General features: G+C 39.9%; 1 protein-coding gene across 1 annotated transcript in view; it reads left to right on the forward strand.

The window, feature by feature from the left end:
• The first annotated feature begins 7,980 nt into the window (after positions 1 to 7,980).
• SLC2A12 (solute carrier family 2 member 12) overlaps positions 7,981 to 16,857 on the forward strand; it is a 62,776-nt gene continuing 53,899 nt past the window's right edge. The window contains exon 1 of the mRNA XM_004368975.3: positions 7,981 to 8,098. Coding sequence (XP_004369032.2) covers positions 7,981 to 8,098 — 118 coding nt within the window. The remainder of the gene's footprint in view (positions 8,099 to 16,857) is intronic.

Raw genomic sequence — 16,857 nt, forward strand, 5'->3', positions numbered from 1 at the left:
AAATGTGCCACGTGAGTTGACAAAGTGGGTAGCAAGAGAATTTCTGGAAGTCCTTCCTATACCAGGACTGCTAGCAAGAGTTTAACTGCACCCCAAAGTGCCTATGCGCCCTATAAATGAAACCAAACCAAATATTTTTCCAACTTCCCTGCCTCTAAGCCAGATCTTAAATATTCCAGGACTGTTCCTATGTCACTTGACCTAAGAGAAGTGCAAAGGAGATGTCAGTGTCAGAGTGCAAAGAGTTAGTGGTCTTAACTGAACACGGTTAAAATATTTTACTTTTGCAAATTTTATAAAAATATATGACCATTTGAACGTATTATTGAGCCTGTTTCAGGTGGCCTTGGAAGGGCCTGTGAGAGTGACGGGCCCTGAAGCTTGAACTTTGCTCACTTCAAGGTTAACCTGCCTTTGCACACATGAAAAAGGACTTGACTAGATCAGTTCAGTGTCATTCATGGGTTCAGGTTGGAAGTAACAAGAACCAACTTCTCCTTGGAGACCCTACAGCCAGGAATACTTCCCAAAATTTTGCTCCAAGCTGGTCTAGCCACTTCTGGGCAGAGTATATAGAGTAATTCTACAGTTTATGTCTAGTAATCCTGAACACTGGGCATGGTGGCCAGAATCACTGCCACCACCATCAATGAGTGGGGTCTGCAAATCCTGCCACTCGATGCCCCTAGCTTCTGATGCAATGTCCAGAGTGTGGGATCTGCTTGGCAGAGCCTGGCCATAAGTGTAAAGAAAATCAGGAAAGGGAATATGAGACGTTTCCAGCTTCTACATGGGATCGAGGATCCTTCATACAGTAAGGGATTCCCCAAACAGAGGAAGGGTCTTCAGATGATGGACAACCCAAAAGAAAGACAAAAGTCCACTACAAGCTCCAAGATGTCCACCGGTGCTGAAATTTTGAGTGTATCTTCAGAAGCTTGATGTCAGTGATTTTCTGCTCCTAAATTTTCTCAAACGATCTAGATTATTTAAGTTTGGAAAATAACCAATTTTCTGTGCAGTGCCCTCTTTACCAACTAGCAATCAAGAAGAGAAATGTAATGAAGGTGGACCAGAGCATCCAAGCCAATAAATGCTGCCTGTTGCCCCATGTGATTAAGCAACTTTTTCGGGCATCTTGGTATAAAAGGAAGGGAAACCTAAAGGAAAGGCTTAATCATTGAATAACTTTTGACGGATGCCCTCCATCCAAAGAGCATGGTAGTAGTACTGAGGAAGATTTAAAAGTTGGAGATGATTTATGTAGAAAAATAGTTAATTGAAGGGATAAGGGTACTTCTTTTACGTAGCTAAGCAGTAGAAAAGTAGATAAAGGCCAAATCTAATAGAGGAGATGTTGGTGGGATTTAAAGGCAGATAAGAATTTGAACAGCCCCCACAAATGCAGATCTGTGCAAATTAGAAAAAGCTGCTTCTTCTTCAAGACTTTTTTACTGTCATATTCTGGAATATTAGCTTTATAAATAAACAAACCTATGATGTCTATGAATGGGACTGGCATACTAGAGTTGTGCAGTGTGCAATTTGGACAACAGTATATGGCAGCTGTAAATTTGAAGAACTTTTCTTCAGATTTGTATTATATACACAATATTTTAACAACATTAAGAACTTTTTTAAAGAAAATAAGTTTCACACATGATTTACCACTTCAACACATCAGTTATTTTCCATTTTTCCAAGTTCTCATTTAGCCTCTACCAATATGCACATATATTTTTCAAAATTACTGTAATGTTAACGAGTATGTGATTTTCTGCCCTGATCTTTCCGCTAAAGATAATAGAAATAACATTTTACTGCATTGCTACATTATCTTTCTTTCAATAATTTGTTATGTAATAGTATATCAAGTAAACATATCATAATGAATTTAACGAATTTTTGCCATTTAAGAAACTTTAATCAATATGTTATGATTGGTAATATTCTACACAGAAGGAAAAATGTTACATTGAAAACTTTTAGAGAGAGGAGTTAATTAGCTAATATAAGAGGGGAAACAATAAATATCCTTCCAAACAATTAAACCAGGATGAGCATTTTATTGGAATATGGCTATAAAGAGGTGAATATGTATCTGAACTGTTTTGTTTATCTAAACAACATATTTCTTCCATTTGCATTTGCAGTGTAATGAACCATGTTAGCACAAAATCTCCTGAGGTACATTCCACATAAATGTCCGGTGGGACCCACCGCAGAGAAGCAGCAGGGTGTAGTAGAAAGAATGTGGATTTTGGAATCAAATGGACTTGGACCAGCTGTGCTTTGAAACTGTTATGCTCTGCAAAAAGAGTTGTACAAGAACACTCATAACAGCTTTATTTAAAATTGCCAAAAATTGGAAACAGCCCAGGTGTCTGTCAGTAGGAAAATGTATAAATAAACTGTGGTATATTCACCCACAGAATGCTATTCAACAATAAACAGAATGAACTAAGGCACACAGAAACATGGATGAATCTCAAAAACATGCCAGACAAAAGAAGTCTTGCGTAAGAGTACATAGTCTATGATTCCGTTATATGAAGATCTAGAACAAGCAAAGATGGTCTAAAACCCAGAATATTGTTTCCTCCGGGAACTGGAGCGAGAGTTTCCTCAGCAGAGACATGAGGGAGTTTTCTGGAGTGATGGTCGTGTGCTATAACTTGATAATGATTTGGATTGTACTTGAGTATGTATTTTTCTGAATTTATCCGGATGCTACACATAGGATTTGTGCACTTCATTCTATGTAAATTTTACCTCAAAGAAAAAAAAGAACCTAAACAAATACTGAACTCTAGTTAATGCTATGCATGTATTAAGTATTTAAATTTATTTATAAACAGAAGGATTAGTGTATGCATAGGTCAGAGAACAAGTATAGTAAAATGTTGATTGCAGAATCTAGGTTTTCCGGTATTATATTGAAAGTTTTCATAATAAAACATTAGAAAAAAAATTTTTTTAGTATGTTTCGTAAGCTTCTCCGTTTAAATGTCTGTAAAATGGAGATAATAGTGTTTACAAAGTTCAGATTTAAAAAAAAAAATCATTGGGGTATATAGTAGATGTTTGGAATCCCTGGGTGGCACAAACTGTTAAGCCCTGGGCTACTAACTGAAAGGTTGGTCGTTTGAACCCACCCAGAGGCACCTCAGAAAAAAGGACTGGCAATCTGCTTCTGAAAGGTCACAGCCCCTAAAGCCCTATGAAGTGCAGTTCTACTCTGACACACATGGAGCCTCCGTGAATTGGAATAGACTCCCCAGCAACTGGTTTGATTTGCTTGTTTGTTTTTATAACAGATGTTTACCCGCCTTTCCTCTCATCCCCTGTTTCCTGCCCTGTCAGTTATAAGCTATGCCATGTATTTTTGCATTTGGTAGCATTCCCTATGAGCAGGTGGTCTAAAATGGTATGTAGCAAAATTTAAGGGGGTATGGGTAATGAACTTTCTGCCTGCTGTCTGCTGATTATGCATTCACTGAGTGGAAGAAAAGTTTTTAATGATGGGAGGGACTCAAATTCCATAGGGAGGGGCAGCCTGGGATGATACTTGTTCTAAGGGGCTTGGCAGAAAGGAAAGAGGAAGGACAAAGTGTTATAAGCAATCACCACATGGGCTTTGATGTTAAGAAATTAATTGTTATTCAGCTCACTAAGAGCTCCATTTGTTAGCACTCACTGATTTAACAAATATTTATTGAAAGCCTACAAGGTGCCTGGTATTGTGGTAGGAGCTGGCGACACCGATATGATCAAGGGTATATGCTAGACACACGTGCCTGCTTTCTTGGACGTTTATATTGTAGTAATGCCAAAGATGATTCGATTTGCAGGTATCAGTCTGCTAGTCAATAAATATTTACTGAGTATTTACGCCAGGCACTGGGGAGACCATAAAGAACCAAACAGACATGGCCCTCACTCTCATGAAGCTTACAATCTAGCAGAGAAGGCAGATTTGATCAAATCTCTACATGTAACTATAATAAATAAATTATAAGTGTGCAAAACACTGTGAAGAAAAAATACAGGACTCTTAAGCGAACTTGTTGTTAGGTGCCATCGAATTGATTCTGACTCATAGCAACCCCATGTGACAGAGTAGAACTGCCCCAAAGGGTTTTCTAGGCTGCAGTCTTTACAAGAGCAGATGGCTAGGTCTTTTCTCCTGCAGAGTGGCTGGTGGGTTAGAACTGTCACTGTTTCGGTTAGCAGCTGAGCACTTATTTGTTGCACCAGCGAGGCTCTTTAAGGGAACTTAGGCAGGGAAAACATTCCCTTTTGCCTGGGTGAAAAGAATTTTCTCCCTAAATTTTTAGAAGAGTAAAGAGAGTGAAGTGAGCACAGTCAGAGATTGAGATGGCCGGTGGCCCTTGTCAAGTCAACAATGGAACAAGTAACAGAATTAACTGCACCAGAAGGTGATGTGATCAGCTGCAATGTTTGCTTATTCCTTTTGACATCTTACTGGTTTATGCCTTTGGAGCTGTTGTATGGTTAGGCTACAGAAAGTAGAATGAGAATTGTTGAATTGCTCTTAACAGCGTAAAGTATTCTGAAGTCAGATTTATCTTCTGCCTAGTCAAATGATACAGCAAATTCCCCCTGACACCTCTACAGTGCCAAGAAGCTGCTGGAGATACAGGTCTGAGATCACTAAACAAAAAGCGATTATACAAGTGATCCATTCCAAGAACGTTTCCCTCCACTAAGGTCATTGGTTCTGAGCAGAAAGAAGATAGAAGCCAAAAGAATATGGATCACTGATGAGAAATTTGTGTGTCTCACAGATAAAACAACTGCTCTTACAATTGTAACACATTGTGGGATCACATAAAAGCATTTGCCTAAACTATCATTGCACTATACCTTCTTTAGTGGGGACAAGTTGATCTGCTCCATTCTAAATTTCTCACTCTCTTAATAAGGAGGGGGCTGAGCTATGCTTGGAGGACACCCATTTTCCAGCACTATCAGCAGACCTAAAACAGGTGCTTAATAAACGTTAGTTGAATTATTATAGATTTGTTTCCATTTGCCTCTTGATCAGGTTAGAAAAATATAGAAAGATCTAGTGATCAGTGAAGGAAACGTACAAATGATGTTAATTTAGAGCTTTTTTGTGTTGTTGTTAGGTGCCCTGGAGTCAGTTCCAACTCATAGTGACTTTATGTGCGATTGAACAAAACACTGCTCGGTCCTGTGCCATCCTTGTGATCCTTATTATGCTAGAGCCCATTGTTGCAGCCGCTGTGTCAATCCATCTTGTTAAGGATCTTCCTCTTTTTCTCTGACCCTCTACTTTACCAAGCATGATGTCCTTCTCCAGGGACTAGTCCCTCTTGATAACATGTCTAAAGTATGTGAGACGAAGTCTCGCCATCTTCGCTTCTAAGGAGCATTCTGACTGTACTTCTTCCAAGACAGATTTGTTCATTCTTTCGGCAGTCCATGGCACTTGGAATATTCTTCGCCAACACCATAATTCAAAGGCCTCAATTCTTCTTCGGTCTTCCTTATTCATTGCCCAGCTTTTGCATGCATATGAGGTGATTGAAAACACAATGACTCAGGTCAGGTGAACCTTAGTCTTCAAATGATATCTTTGCTTTGGAACACTTTAAAGAGGTCTTTTGCAGCAGATTTGCTCAATGCAATGCATCTTTTGATTTCTTGACTGCTGCTCCCATGGGTGTTGATTGTGGATCCAAGTAAAATGAAATCCTTGCCAACCTCAGTCTTTTCTCCATTTATCATGATGCTGCTTATTGATCCAGTTGTGAGGATTTTTGTTGTCTTTATGTTGAGGTGCAATCCCTATTGAAGGCTTTGATCTTCATCAGTAAGTGCTTTAAGTCCTCTTCACTTTGAGTAAACAAGGTCATGTCATCTGCATAACGCAGGTTGTTAATGAGTCTTCCTCCAATCATGATGCTTTGTTATAGTCCAGCGAAAATGTCGAAAGTAAGTACTGTGTTGTTCAGCTGTGGCCTGTAAAAGCACAAACTTACAACCAAGGCGACAAGCCATATTACATGGCATATTCTCAGGGTCAAGAAAGGCTGAAAGGGGAAGAAGCCAAGAAAATCAGAGAAAGACAAGGCTGGGAGGTTAGGATACAGAAGAGTTATGACATTAGATGGCCTGGCTTCATGACCCTAGCTCCACCACTGACCTGTGTGAGTTTAAGCAAGGAAAACCCAAAAAAAACAAAAAACAAACTCGTTGTTGTCAAGTCAACCCTGACTCATAGCGACCCTATAAGGCAGAGTAGGATTGCCCCATAGGGTTTTCAGGGCTGTGACTTGACAACAATGGGTTTGGTTTTTGTTTTTGTTTTTTAATCTTTGTGAAAGCAGACTGCCACATCTTTTTCCCACAGAGCAGCTGGTGGATTCCAACCGCCAACCTTTTGGTTAGCAGCCGAGTGCTTAACCACTGGCCCACCAGGGCTCCTTCAAGTTACTTAGGCAAGCTACTCAGCCTCAAAGGAACCATTTGAGTTAATATCCTTAGCACAGTTCCTGGCACATAATAAAACCCAAAAACCAAACCCACTACCATTAAGTGGATTCTGACTCATAGAGACCCCATAGGGTCTCCAAGGCTGTAAATCTCTACAGAAGCAGACTGCCACATCCTTCTCCGGCAGAGCTGCTGGTGGTTTCGAACTGCTCATCTTTCAGTTAGCAGTCGATAACTTTAGCCACTGCACCACCAGGGCTCCTCTTCATAATTTATGGAGCACATTATAAGTGCTCCATAATTTTAGTTTTTACTCCTAATGATTTTCTAAGATAAGTATATTTGCTCTATAAGGTTTTTCAATAAATATGATTTACTAAATATGTAGCTGAGAGGAAAATGTCATAACTGCATAAGATCTTTTACAGAAATGTATTCACAAATTAGAAAAAAAAAAATCCTCCTGATGACATGCCTTGATTTTGTTTCTGACTATGTGGCCACCACACCACACAAAACCCCCTTGCCTTTGAGTCCTACTCATAGCGACCCTGTAGGACAGATTAGAACTGCCCTGTAGGGTTTCCAAGGAGCAGCTAGTAGATTCAGACTGCCGGCCTTTTGGTTAGCAGCCAAGCTCTTAACCACTGCGCCACCAGGGTTCCCCATACCACACAGTGGGTCATTTAACCTGGCCTCTTACCTAGGCAAACATATAATCTGACAGAAGATTCAGGGTTGGTTCCTCTCTTGAAGACAATTATGCATAAATAAATGAGATTACTTTGCCATCATCCCAGGATATAAAAAGTCCAAAGAATCTACGCATTCTGAGTTTATGTATTCTTGGTCTCAGGCCTCGACTTTTCTGAAAGGCCTTGAAGAGAGAGGGTATATAAGGCATTTACCTAGAGCCAAATCAGGTTGAAACAAAGATGTTTTATGCTTTGTTTAAGCTGGTAAATGTCACAACTCTTGGAATAACTGTTTCGCTGAAAAATTGACACACCTTTCCTTCTGGCACATCTTTTTTAAATTGTTCTTCTTTCTGCAAGATTAACTGATACCATCGGTGAGTATTCAAGCCCTCACTCTCCGCTTGCATTGAAATCTGCCTGGTTCTTTTCTCTGCCTCTTTTCAAAGGTGCAGGCATACAAGAGCTGCCCCTAGCTACTGGCCAAATGCTCTGTCTGAGTTCTCGTTCCCAAGTCTTTTAACCCCTCGCTTCCAACTCTGCATCTAAACGCAAAAACAACCCTTCCCGAGACATGGCCCTCCCACTGCCTGTGATAGGCTGCTTGGAATAGCAACAGCGTGTGTCACCGAAAAGGGCAAAGCCTTCGGAAATAGAAACAAAGTTGGTCACAAATCACATTGCCTTGGCCCGACTTTTTTTTTTTTTTTTCCACTTTTCTTTAACATGCTACCATGGAGAACGTGACTACTCCTGTCAGTGAGGCAAGTCGGAGTGGACTGGTGCGGAGGGGACCATGGCCATGGTACCTGTTGAAAACACCGAGGGCCCCAATCTGCTAAACCAGAAGGGCAGAGCCACAGAGACTGATGGCAGCAACGGGGCCGGCAGCGACGGGCATCCTACCCGGGCGGCGAGAGGTACAGTTAGAGTGCGGGGTGCGGGGGCGGCTAGAGGCGCAAGCTGCACTCTACTCAAGTCTGTGTGTGCGTTCGTGCGGGTGTGCGCGTGTGTCTGCACGCGTGCGAGTGTGTGTGTGTGTGTTAGAGACATGGAGGTAGAGGGACAGGACCTGGTGGGAAGGGGAGTGACAAAAGAGCTGAATGTAGCGATGACTGATAAAGCCTTGTTTTGACCTTAGGTATTAAGAAACTGAGTTACACACCCACTACTGGCATGACGGGTCCTCGCGATTGTGTTTACATAATACAGTGTATAAATCTTTTTTCTTTTTGGAAAGGTTGGCTGGCAAGATTGTCCCATGTGCAAACACGCACACACATACACACAGAGTTTTTCATTTATTGGCACACAGTAACAAGCAGACATTATAACCATTTTTTAAAATCAGGAATTTACATTAGCTACATAAAATTATTAGTTATGTAATCGTTTAGAGAGTAATCTATGATCACAACTTTCTTTTTTAAACTCCTAGCATCTGTTTGAGACAGATCTGAGCATATTCAGAGCCTGAAATCTCTGCTTCACTTGTTTCTGCTTTCCTTAAAACTGGCCTTTTGAACTAAGGTTTCTTTAATACTTTTTCCTTGCAGAAGTGAAATTTGGAAAAGTTTTAATTCATTTCAGTTATCTTTGCTAAACCAAACGCTTTTCTTCAATTCCACATTTATAGTTCCCACAAACACGCTGCACAATTTTTGCCACCGCTTCCTATTCATTTCGTTTGTTCTCAAAGGAATAAAAGCTAATTTTAATATTAAATGAAATCAAATACATATAATTCTGTTCTTCCTACTTCTAGCCCTTCTCCATCTAATTATATAATACCTTCCCAAACTACATACTGAGATTTCATGAATAACTAAATAATACTAAAGGCGTTTGCCTCTCACCTTGGAGTAGATATATATACTTATGTTTGCACTGTGGGTTTGTCAGATGTTGGAAACGAACCCACATCCTCTAACACAGAGGAATGAAGCTGCTCCTACTCAAGAACTGAGAAGTCGGCAGTCGTTTTTCTGTGTCCTGCTCCTTCTTCTGCCTTCTCTTGCTTTCCCACTTCTAGTTAAGAATGAATATCTGGGGTCATCTTTTAATACGGCCTAGCCCTCTTCTAAGCAGAGCCGCCCCTTTCCCCAAGTGTACTTACTTGCTCACTGGCTCGTAAGTTCCCTACTAGCAGGCAAGGGAACATGCGTTTTGGAATAAAGGGAAAGAGTTGCCAAGTTCTTTTCTCCAAATTCCTGAGAGACTGAGCTGCGATGTCAACTGCAGAGTAAGCTGAGGTGGTAATGTCAACTAAAGGGTTAACTAAATAGAGTCAGTTATAATGTCACAAAGAAGGTGGAAAGAAACTTTGTCCAGGAGTGGCCTTTGTGGTAACAATTAAAAATTGACTGTTTAATTTTCATATGGTTTTAAAAACACAATATGCTCTGAATAGTTTATATTGTACAAGTTCACAATTATCCTAAAGAAAGAGAACATATAATTTATGTTTCCAAAAGTTGAATGCAAGCACAAAACTCAGTGTAAAGTGCAATTGTTTATACTGTTACAAAGAACTCATAGATGGATAAACATCACAATTAATCCTCAGATTTAATTTTAAATGTATTTTTATTATGTAGAAGAGGAAGTCTAAATGTTTCCCTAAAATCTCAAATATCTACAGGTTTGATTTGTGCTATATAGAGCTTATATTTAGATGAATACAAAGTTTTATTATTTCTTTAGTAAATTTTACAAAAATGTCTTAAGCATTCTTTGGTACAAGGAAAATTATATGCGTGTGGGTGTATATATATTTATATATATGTGCTGCTTCTTGGAAACCCTATGGGGCAGTTCTACTCTGTCCTATAGGGTTGCTATGAATTGGAACGTACTTGACCGACGGCAAGGGGTTTGGGTTTTTTTTTTTTGATATTATATATATGCATATATATGATATATGTAGGCTATATCAGATATATAATGGATATATATACACATATATACATAGGTATACACACATATACACTGTATTATTACACTTATAACGTATGCCTTCTACTTTTGTTTGCCAACCGCTCCATCCCCCTGCAAGGTATTTTCATAAGCACCACTATGCCGTTTTTTTTTTTACATGTTGCTGTAAAAAAATTAGCATAGTGCACTTATGAAAATATCTCACGGAGGGGAGTGATTGGCAAACAAATATAGAAAGCACATATTATTTGCATAAAAATACGGTATGTTGGAATTTATATACATATACATATCCAATATACCTGTATATATATAAGATGTATATGGATATATAACCAAAAAAAAACAAACCCATTGCCGTTGAGTCAATTTCAACTCATAGCGACCCTGTAGGACAGAGTAGAACTGCCCCATAGGGTTTCCAAGGAGCAACTGGTGGATTTGAACTGCTGACCTTTTGGTTAGCAGCCGTAACTCTTAACCACTGTGCCACCAGGGCTCCAACAGATATGTATAAAATGGATTCATAGTACAGACTTGCTATATGGTTTTGACAAGTTATTTAACGTCTCATTAATAGCAGGATTATATTTTAGTCTCTTTTACTAAGATGTTGAGTTTTAATGGAAAAAAAAATTTGTCAAATACTCCTTTCAACTTCTTTATATTTATAAAACTTCTGTAGTTTCTTACATCTCTGAAACTCACAATATTTAAAATATGATTAATAATTATAATATTCCTGCATTTGAAAATAACAAATGAATTGTTGTTAGGTTGCTAACTCTTTAGTTACCGTTGGTTTAACAGTATGTTGTTGTCGTTGTTAGGCGCTGTTGAGTCAGTTTTGACTTATAGCGACCCCGTGTACAACAGGACGAAACACTGCCTGGTCCTGTGCCATCATCACAATCGTTGTTATGTTTGAACCCATTGTTACAGCCACCGTGTCAATCCATCTTGTGGAAGGTCTTCCTCTTTTTCGCTGACTCTCTACTTTACCAAGCATGATGTCCTTCACAAGGGACTGGTCCCGCCTGATAAAATGTCTAAAGTACATTAGATGAAGTCTCGCCATCCTCACTTCTAAGGAGCATTCTGGCTGTACTTCTTCCAAGACAGATTCGTTCATTCTTCTGGCAGTCCATGGTATATTCAATATTCTTTACCAACACCATAATTCAAAGGCATTAATTCTTCTTCAGGCTTCCTTGTTCATTGTCCAGCTTTTCGCATACATATGAGGAGAAGCAAATGAATACCCTAAGGCAATATCCTAGATGTAAAAACTAAAGCACAAAGAGGAATGAGTTATGCAACCCAGGACAAGATAATTAAATCATTTAGGATACTGAAAAATAAAACAAAATGAAATAGAAAAAAATCCTAAGCTCTACCATTGAATCTCCCTTTATGCTATTGTGCACAATGAAAAATTTTGGCAGGTCTTCCTTGGCCAACCCCTCTTAAACTGAAGAGAATGCTTTCTTCTAATGACTAGAAGCTAATGAACTTAAAGACTTGCATTACCAATTTTTTATTTATTTCTCTTAATTTTTTTGATGGCATGTATTTTCAGTATTGGAATGCATGCTTACTAATTGAATGTGTTTAAATTTTTGGTTGGTAATACAGATTTTGAGAAATATAATCTGGTAATACAAACTACCAATAAGGTGAGTGGCACTCTGGTGCCAGCAATCTGTGGTATGACAGTATATCAATAAGAACTAAATAGAGAATTTATTGCAGGTGCCTTACCATTAGGTTACATGGGGAACCTCTGATTTTCCTAATATGATGCAGATAAACCAAAATAAACCCAGCAGGGCTTCTTAAGTATCACACAGGAAAGCCATAATTATGCTTGCAAGACTTACCTCACAGAAATAAAGGAAATAAAGGGAGAAACAGACAAAAGTTTATAAAACTTAATTTTTAGGAAGCATCACCTAATAGAATGCTCAGCCTACACAACAATGAGGCTCCAACTCTGGTCTCTGAGCTTCACATATTTCAAAAGGGAGCCACCTTGACACTAAATGCATTAGAACTGGAATAATATACTACCTACTAGGTCCAGAGGCATAAAAAGTAGCTACTTGGATCCACAATCAAAGTCCATGAAAGCAGCAGTCAAGAAATCAAATGTATTGCATTGGGCATATCTGCTGCAAAAGACCTCTTTAAAGTGTTAAAAAACAAAAATGTCACTTTGAGGACTAAGGTGCGCCTGACCCATGCCACGGTATTTTCAATTGCCTCATACACATGTGAAAGCTGGACAATGAATAAGGAAGACAGAAGAATTGATGTCTTTGAATTATGGTGTTGGTGAAGAATATTGAATATATCATGGACTGCCAGAAGAATGAACAAATCTGTCTTGGAAGAAGTACAGCCAGAATGCTCCTTAGAAGCAAGGATGGTGAGATTTCGTCTTATGTACTTTGGATATGCTATCAGGAGGGACCAGTCCCTGGAGAAGAACATCATGTTTGGTAAAGAAGAGGGTCAATGAAAGAGAGGAAAAGACCCTCAACAAGATGGATTGACACGGTGGCTAACAATGATTGTGAGGAAGGCGCAGGACCAGGCAGTGTTTCGTTCTGTTGTACGCGGGGTCACTATGAGTGGGAACTAACTCAACAGCACCTAACAACAATAACAACATGTTGTTAAACTAATAGTAACTAAAGAGTTAAACTCATTTCCAAGAATCTATGACTCAGAGTGGGTACAGTTTTAGTAGAATTTTAAAATTGTCAAGGACACATTATAATTGGCCTTATTGGGTAGGCCTGAGCTCAATTTGAAATGCTGGTGCCTAGAGCTGACCACAGATACAGGTGAGGTGAGAAAACATAGACTCCTGGAGCACCCCTTACAAGGGGAGCATGAGGCCAAATGGGTGGCTGCCTAAGTTCACATGGCAACTGGTTTAGAATGGACCTCGGTGGCCTTTGGCCTAGGAGGCCCAGTGCCCACTCCTTCATCTTCAGGACCTGGATCTCCCAGGCTTTTCTTTTTTCTTGATGCAAACAATTATCTAGGCAGATGGTTTCCCAGCCTTGCTTTTTCCTCTCTGTTCTGCCCACAAGTCCAAAACCAAGAACAATACTTATTGTATGAGTGCAGGTTCTCAGCACTGCAGACTCAGTTGCCAAACAAATGCGCTGGAACCCAGAACACTGAGAACTGGACTCACTGACCCAGTAAAGGGTTGTGCTACATCCCCTCTGGAAAAAAAAACAAAAACAAATTAGTTGCCCTCAAGTCATCTCTGACTCATGGCAACTCCCTGTGTTTCAGAGTAGAATTGTGCTCCATACAGTTTTCAATGGCTGAGTTTTTGGGCCTAGATTGACAGGCCTTTCTTCCAAGGTGCCTCAGGGTAGCTGAACCTTCAACCTTTTGGTTAGCAGTCAAAAGCACTTAACTGTGAAGGGACTCCTACATTCTCTCCAAACACACTTCTACATCCAAGATGCTATAGTCCTGGGACTTAAGAAGTACACACTTGCGCTAATCAGATGAATACCCTAAAATAATTGTTCTCAAACAATGTAAAAAACCCTTTCACAAACGGAAGCTGAATAGTTGGTTAGTATGTAAGACAGGTAACTGTGGTGATGGTCTAATTGAAAGAGGAGAGATGGAGAGAGGAGGGAGCTTTAGCCTGGCTCCCTCCCTCCCATTTTTTGTAGCCCGGAGTGGGCTCCATGGAACAGGATCACATTTAGCAAACCACGGGTCTCATCACTACGCTGTCAGCCAGGCCATGGTTTTGAGGGCGGTCGCATATTTACTGTGCCCCTACTGAGTCTTGGGCTCTAGGTTTCACCTAAACCGGGCTCCCTGGAATTCAGTCAGGTTTGGCTTTCTCAGTCTTGCTCAGACAGCCTAAGTAAAGTCTACACGTAGGAGAGACTGAGAAAACTTCTGGGAACAAACTCATCTCCAGGGAAGAGAAAGTCTGGCTGACAAGCTGACTGAATAATTTTGGTTGTGAGAGGAATGATTCTAACTACAGGCCAGCCTCCTTGGGCAAAGCCATGCCTGGCTCCAGAACCTGTCAGAGTTTGTAAGATGCTGGGCCATTTCCATTTTTCCAGGCTTTCCATACGTTCAAAAGTGAAGAAATGTCAAAATCTATGCCAAAAATTTTTGTTTTTTAAAACATTTGTATTTAAAAAATTAATGACTGATACTAATAACAAAAAATTGTTGTGTATAATATAATATTCCCAAGGAAATTACAGAATGTATAGACATGTTAATTTTTGAGGGCCTATAGGCTGTTGATAGGCACCCTGGTGGCACAGTGGTTAAAGAGCTTGGCTGTTAACCAAAAGGTCGGTGGTTTGAACACACCAGCCGCTCCAAGGGAGAAAGATGTGGCAGTAGGCTTCTGTAAAGATTACAGCCTTAGAAACCCTATAGGGCAGTTCTACTCTGTCCTACAGGGTCGCTGTGAGTCGAGTATAAGTGGTTGTGTCTGGTAATGAGACTGGGTTTAAAGGTTAACATCTCCTCTTTCAGTCCAGTCAGCATATCTCTGTGACTGTATATGTAACCTCATTTGGAAATCACATAAAAAATCTTAATTTGAGGCTTTTCATGACTGGGAGGTCTGGGCAAATGACCCCTCTGGGGTCTCCACAGGAGAGAAGAGGCTCTAAGAAACATGGCGGGAGCTGTTTCACTGCAAACTCTAGGTGGTGTTTAGCTCACATACCAGTCCTCTTGTTTCCCTTTAAGGGCACCACATCCAGAGGGGACAGAGAGGTGTTCTCCACTTGCCAGCACCTTGCAGCCACCTCAGAAGCAGGAGATGTGTGTTGGTAGGAGCCTGCCATGACAGTGCCTGGCAGACATGGATGCAGCCATCCCAAGGAACAGCCAAGGCAGTGGGGCCTACCTGGTAGGGCTAACAGTAGCTGGTGCATATCAGCATGCCTGAATTGGTTTTTACAGCTAATATTTATTCTGATTAGTCAGTGCCCTTGTCCTGATTGTTAAATATTTTTAATATCTCCCTTCTCCCTGTCAGATCTAGGGCAAAAGCTAAGCAGCTATCATCCCAGGCACATGCCTGGTGGTAGCTGACCAACTGAACCTGAGCCCACAAGAGAAATCCCTTGTGCACCTTCAAGGCGGTACTTTTCAGTGGTCTGGGTCTTACACTAGAATCCCAGGATGGCACAATGGTTAATGCGCTTGGAGTATTGGAAGAAAGGACTGGTGATCTACTTCCAAAAAACCAGCCATAGGAAACCCTACAGAGCACAGTTCTACTCTGACACACATGGATTCACCATGACTTGGAATCAACTCCATGTCAACGGTTTGGGCTTTTTGGAGGGGGTCTTACACTAGCTGGTGGAAACAAGAATTCACAACATAATGAATCCACTCTAGAGCAGCCCAAGGAAGCTCAAATTTCCATGTGCATATAAAAGATGAATCAGTCAGTTTTAAAGTGCAATTTTTAATTGGTGTAGATATGTGGGATTTTATTTTTCATTCACTAGTCCTTGAATCCTGACTTCATAGATACCAGTTTCTAATTAGAAGAAACCCAAGTACATGATTAAAAAATTTCCGAGAGCTCCAAACTGCTCCTTCCTCCTCCCCACCATTAGTGCACAGTTAGCTTCCGCTTCCAAGTGCTAAAGCTGCAATTTACTCAGAGTGTGTGAGCAAGAACTGGTTTTATAAGATTTTTAAACAGAGTGGACTCGAGGCTCCCTAGTTCAATTTTTTTCTCATGAACAGCCTTCTCCAGAAGGATGAGTTATTGAACAAAATAACACAATAAAAGCCATTTACAGAACAACAAGTTACAGTGGTGAGAAAGGAGAAAAGTTGGAATCATCTTCTTCCCAAGGGGCTATTTGACCAAACACCAAATGAGTTCAATTTCTCATTCTAACTTCTCTCAAAAAGTACTGCATCTCATTTAAAGGTACAGGGTCTGAAATACACCCAAATACTCCCCAGTTGAAATAGCAAGTCAAATATATTACCTTCATAGTAAATAATAAATTCATATAGATTGTTTTTGTTGCTTCGTTTTGTTTTGTTTTGCTTTGCTTATTGATATCATTTTTTCCTATATCATAGCACACTCATTTATGTATTTGCTAAATGACGGTGCCTCAACAACACACCAATTTTTCTGTTCAATTTAGGTGGGAGTGATATATAAAACTAAATAATTTGCATCATTCTAGTTTTAGGAGATTTCATGATTTTTGAACAATGACTCATTTTATACTGTTCTGCCAAAATATCAAGGAGAAAAATGCAGTAATTTGTTTGACTTATAGGAGTATGTTTGTCCTTAAGTAAATCAAATGTAATTTAACTTAACTGTTAAATTTTGCTCCTCTTGGAAGTAATGGTTCCTCAGAAGCTCTCATGACTCATGTCTGCCCAGCATCCTTGGGCTCTGGGGCTGTTGTTGTTTGGTGGGTTCAAATTGATTCTAACTCATAGCGACCCCATGTGACAGAGTAGCATTGCTCCGTAGGGTTTTCTTTTTTTTTTTTTTTTTTTTTTTTTTACTATTTGGCTTATTCTTTTTTTATTGCACTTTAGGTGAAGTTTTACAGAACAAATAGTTTCTCATTAAACAGTCAGTACACGTATTGTTTCATGACATTGGTTAACAATCCCACGACATGTCAACCCTCTCCCTCCTCGAATTTTTTTTGGGCGGGTGAAAATATACATAGCC

This window comes from Trichechus manatus, unplaced genomic scaffold (genome assembly GCF_000243295.1).
Source record: "Trichechus manatus latirostris isolate Lorelei unplaced genomic scaffold, TriManLat1.0 scaffold00002, whole genome shotgun sequence".
NCBI classification, from domain to species: domain Eukaryota; kingdom Metazoa; phylum Chordata; class Mammalia; order Sirenia; family Trichechidae; genus Trichechus; species Trichechus manatus.